This window comes from Lycorma delicatula, chromosome 1 (genome assembly GCF_047948215.1).
Source record: "Lycorma delicatula isolate Av1 chromosome 1, ASM4794821v1, whole genome shotgun sequence".
Classification (NCBI taxonomy): domain Eukaryota; kingdom Metazoa; phylum Arthropoda; class Insecta; order Hemiptera; family Fulgoridae; genus Lycorma; species Lycorma delicatula.
This window is the reverse complement of record NC_134455.1, coordinates 84,242,879-84,244,539: the sequence shown is the minus strand read 5'-3', so window position 1 is coordinate 84,244,539 and position 1,661 is coordinate 84,242,879. Positions and strand designations below refer to the sequence as shown.

The window sequence follows — 1,661 nt, the reverse complement described above, 5'->3', positions numbered from 1 at the left end:
TTGGGTTGCGCATAGAGAAGAATTTGACAAATGAGGTGATATCCCTTCATGCCCTCATTGAGCGAAGCCGTGGAAACAGATATTCCAGATTGGAAGATGAGTGTTTCCACAAGGTTCTACTAATTGATGAGGATATAAGTTCACCACAAGTGAACGAGCCTTGCTACCACTGCGGTGAGGTAGTAACAGTAGAACGTGTTGTGGGATTTGCTGATATGCTCACTGTCGATGCAATCGCTCTCGACACACGTTTCGCCTTATTAATTAGCGCGAGGGATTATGAAAATATTATTGAGCAAATAATATCTAATCCCTTCCATGTAATTAGTACCGATGCGCTCTCTAGAGGTTTTAATGTGGTACGTGGAACCCCTGCAGGAGAGGAGGAGGATGAATCTAGTAATTGGGGTGATTCTGATTGATAGCTAACCTATTAAATAGATTTGTAATCATGTAAATCATCATAAAGAAAAATCTTTCTGATGATCTGTCAGGATATATCACCTCACTCAAATAAATTGAATTTTCTCAATAATTTTACAGTCGCTTCTGAAAAAGCGTAAAAAAAGCCTGAAAAAAAGCATCAAAAAAAACCTAAAAAAGCCTGCACGCTAGCATGCGCGCTTCTGAAAAAGCTTAAAAAAGCCTGAAAAAGCCTGCATGCTAGCGTGCACGCTTCTGAGAAAGCGTAAAAAGCCTACACGCTAGCGTGCGCGCTTCTAAAAACCTAAAAGGTCTAAATATGATATTAGGTTTGTAGGAAAATATTTTTTCTGTTTCAGGATGGAGAAAAAATCCGATTTTGCCGAGATTGATGGGGATAATATATATCAATATACCGCCCCTAAATACCCTATGTATACGCTAGAAGCTGCACGATTAAATAGCTATATAACTTTTCCTTATATTAAAGAGGTTAAAACTGATAAACTTGTACAAGCGGGGTTTTTCTATAGCGGAAGAGGTGATAATGTTAATTGTTTCTGTTGTGGAGGAGCTTTGCATTATCAGATTGCTGATGATAATCCATGGTTTCATCATACGCGTTGTTATGGTAATAATTGTCTTTTTATCAGAGTAAAAAAAGGTTTACATTATATTGATGGAGTACTAAAAATATTTAAGGAGATGAGAGAAAGGATAAGTATAGTTTAGTATAGGTTTATGAAAAATATTCACATTAAAAAAGCGAACATATCTTCTATCTAGTAATTACATTAGTTAGTATAGGTTTATGAAAATAGAGCAATATGTAATTTTTAAAAAGTCGTGTAGAGCTGTAAATAGAATAAATCGCACTACTTATTATAAATGATTGTAATCTTCTAGTAATCATATTAGTTTTAGGTTTTAGGATAGGTTTATGAAAAAAAAACAAGAAATCTTTTAATAATACTTTTTAATATTAAAAATATATTAAATATAAAATTTATAAATAAATTAAATATATTAAAATAAACTAAAAATATTACATTAAAGTTTCTAGAATTTTGTTTAGCTCTTTATTAATACTATTCGGTAGTGAACCTTCCCTAACGCTCATTGATAAACTTTCTACATCTACATTAGACTCTGAAAGCCTGTGTGATGTAGACGATCTGGCATCATCGTCCCTCATATCCAGTATAGACTCTTGGAGTCTTTCAGCTGAGGTGGTAATC

At 33.7% G+C, this 1,661-nt stretch overlaps 1 protein-coding gene across 1 annotated transcript; it reads left to right on the top strand.

Annotated features, from left to right (window-relative positions):
- The first annotated feature begins 783 nt into the window (after positions 1 to 783).
- Positions 784 to 1,155, top strand: LOC142317552 (death-associated inhibitor of apoptosis 1-like). The gene has a single exon (XM_075354111.1). The coding sequence runs from the start codon at positions 784 to 786 to the stop codon at positions 1,153 to 1,155; it is 372 nt and encodes a 123-aa protein (XP_075210226.1).
- The last annotated feature ends 506 nt before the right edge of the window (positions 1,156 to 1,661 follow it).